This window comes from Culex quinquefasciatus, chromosome 2 (assembly GCF_015732765.1).
Source record: "Culex quinquefasciatus strain JHB chromosome 2, VPISU_Cqui_1.0_pri_paternal, whole genome shotgun sequence".
NCBI lineage: Eukaryota > Metazoa > Arthropoda > Insecta > Diptera > Culicidae > Culex > Culex quinquefasciatus.
Genome location: NC_051862.1, coordinates 90,718,675 through 90,721,475, shown reverse-complemented (window position 1 = coordinate 90,721,475; position 2,801 = coordinate 90,718,675). Strand labels below are relative to the sequence as shown.

General features: G+C 47.2%; 1 protein-coding gene across 1 annotated transcript; it reads right to left on the bottom strand.

Moving 5' to 3' along the window:
- Positions 1-1,412: 1,412 nt before the first annotated feature.
- Positions 1,413-2,177, bottom strand: LOC119766099. The gene is made up of 2 exons (XM_038250491.1): positions 2,030-2,177; positions 1,413-1,972 (listed from the first exon to the last, which is right to left on the bottom strand). Exons 1-2 carry the CDS (start codon positions 2,175-2,177, stop codon positions 1,413-1,415), a joined length of 708 nt encoding a protein of 235 aa, XP_038106419.1.
- Positions 2,178-2,801: the final 624 nt, after the last annotated feature.

Genomic DNA, 2,801 nt, shown 5'->3' with positions numbered 1-2,801 from the left:
GGTTTGGCCCGGGCCTGGCCTGGCACTTGCCGCCGAGGAAGTGCAGAACACGACACGCTCCGTTGGCTGTAGAGTTGCTTGCCAAGGACTTTGGGAGACTCGAGAATTGATTTGTTTGCACTCCGGCCAAACTGAGAGCGCTAAAGGAAAGGTGTACAGTTCGCGGGGGTGAGACACTTGGACCTGTTTGGAAAGTTTCCTGACTAGTATTTTTCAAAATATTTTTTATACAGTGCAATGTTACTCTAATTTTGGAGAAATAATTAGAAAATTGCTAAATATTTAACGTAATTTACATAATTTCTCAATTTGGAGTGTCCCACCCCTCGTCAACGATAGCATTAGTTCGCACGCGTCTGGTTCCGGAACACCTGAAGCAAACACTACAATGCCTGTTACGACGACGTCTTAACACTACCAATCGATGGCGGAAGCCAACATGACTAAACCGATACAACCACCTTCGTTGAAAATAAATCTGCTCATATCCGCTTGAATGTCCCATATGCAAAAACAGCAAGCAAGTTTGTTCAACACATAAGGCAACGTGTTAAGATTTTTTTTCCTCTAGAACAAAGTACAGGATATTTTTTTCTGAAAGAGCACATGATTTTGATCCAAACTGCAAAAGTGGAAATGCATATGGGACATTTATGCGAACCGGGACAGTAAACTTCACTTGCTTACTGGCGGATGGAATGCATTAGGCAAGTCTCGAGTTAACTATACTCTGCTGCCACCAGATGAAAATTGAATCTCGGATTGGCAAACGCGCGTGTTTGGTTTTCACACCTCGTGTTATCGAGAGATCTTTCGAAATAATGCTGGGTGATGTATTTAAACGCTGAGTGTTATAAGGTGACAGCAACCAGCAGTCCGATTAAAAATGCAAAACAGAGAAAATTGTTTGTTTGTTTGTTTATTAAACCAGTAGCGTAAGGTTATCACCTTTTAAATTGCTACTTCCGTTCCGTTCCAGGTGTTGTTCGAGTACAATTTGATAACCTAAATTTATATAAAACTACATTGGTCACAATTTGAAAAAAAAACTAGGGTTTTAACGAACACGGTTAGTCCATTTGGGTAATGTCGTCCATTTAGTTGGCAGCACGTTTTTGTCTCGTCCCGGGTTGTTCCTTCCAGAGTAGTCCAAGTTCATCCGAGGGGATGGGGTTTGCCCTTATGCGACCTCGTCCAGGGTCTCGGGTGCCCGGGGGTTATCCTTATGCCACTCTTCGCGTAACTTGTGGTTAGGGGCCCTGGTCACCCAAGCACCTCCGTGGACACTTCAGATGGCGTTTCAACCAGGCACCCCGGAGGAGCCGGAGGGTTGTCCCTATTCCACTCTTCCTTTAGCTTGTGGTTAGGGGGGCCCCGGGACCTCCGGGCGCGACAGTGGGAACACGCGCATACTACAGCTGCACTTGGTTCCAAAAAGCTAAGCAGCCCCTCTTAAAAGTTGCTTCCGACGTAGTTCGCTTCAGGTCTGCAGGCAGCATGTTCCAGTTTACCGCACCCCTAACGAACAGCGAACTCGCATAGGCCAACGTGTTGTTTCGTGGAAGAATCAGGTTTTGCTGGCGACGGCCTCGGAAGGGTACTAGTTTCTGGTACAAGAGTGGTGGAGAGCGCGTTGTGATCAGCTTCCATATGAAGAGGCAGGAACGGTGTGCAAATAGTCTATCCAGAGGACAGCCGACCAAGTTTTTCTGGAGATGACTTACACGGGAGTATCGATTTAGTCCGTAAACAAATCGTACACAGCTGTTCAACGCAACACGCAGTCTATCCATGGCTCCAGCGCTGGGGCTAACGTAGAGAAGGTCACCAAACAGGAAATGGGGTAGTAAAAGTGCTTTGAACAGTTTCAGTCGGGTTTCTACAGGCGCAGCTCTCGTAGAACTGTAGAGGGTACGTAGTCCTGCGTAGATTTTGCCACACTGCTGGTTGATAAGTTCGTCCCACTGAAGATCTGCTTGGAAAATGAAGCCTAGATTGCTTGCCGATTCGGTCCATTCTATGCGCTCACCGTCAAGCTGGATACTTGGGAGCGAGCTGGTCGGAGCGGCGTTGCGTCGACCACCTTTCACAAACAACGCCTTGCTTTTTGCTTGATTGACCACTAACATATTTTGCTGGCACCATTGAAGAATACTGACGAGATCCTCATTCACCATTCTGACGAGTTCGCGAGCGCAGGGGCCAGAGCGTCCAACGAACAGCTGCACGTCATCAGCATACATTTGTATAGAACAGTGTTTTAAAACCGTTGGTAGATCGTTTGCGTGACAGCAAAACAACAAAGGACCGATCACAGACCCTTGCGCAACACCTGATGAAACTTCGCCGATGTCAGAGCACTGATCGCCACAGAAAACGGTTTGAGTTCGTCCATCTAGATACGACGCCACCAGATTCACAGCAGGTCCGGAGAAGAAGAATTGAGTTTCTAACTTCGTGCAAAGCTTGCCATGGGGAATCGTATCGAACGCCTTAGAGAAATCCAGCAGCAGCAATACGGCAGACCCCCTCCTGTCTACGATAGCAGCTAATTCGTCGTACACGCGAAGCGCAGCAGTTTGGATTCCTTGACCCTTTCTAAATCCGGCTTGGAAAGGTGAGAGCAGATTATTTTCGCTAAGATAGCATGTCATTTGTTGTTCCAACAGTTTTTCGAGTGCTTTTGACAGGGAGCATAAGATACTGATCGGTCTGAGGTTCTGGATGGTGTTGATGTGTGGCTTTTTGCGCAAAGGTAGCACTTTTGCTTGCTTCCAAAAACTGGGGAAAACTGACGACTC

What these genes read in the sequence shown, in the direction of transcription:
- LOC119766099 (XM_038250491.1), bottom strand. Translation starts at nt 2,177, where the DNA reads ATGGTGAATGAGGATCTCGTCAGTATTCTTCAATGGTGCCAGCAAAAT. An exon ending in CCCAAGTATCCAGCTTGACG is followed by an intron (nt 1,973 to 2,029) that starts GTGAGCGCATAG and finishes TTTTCCAAGCAG; the next exon opens with ATCTTCAGTGGGACGAACTT.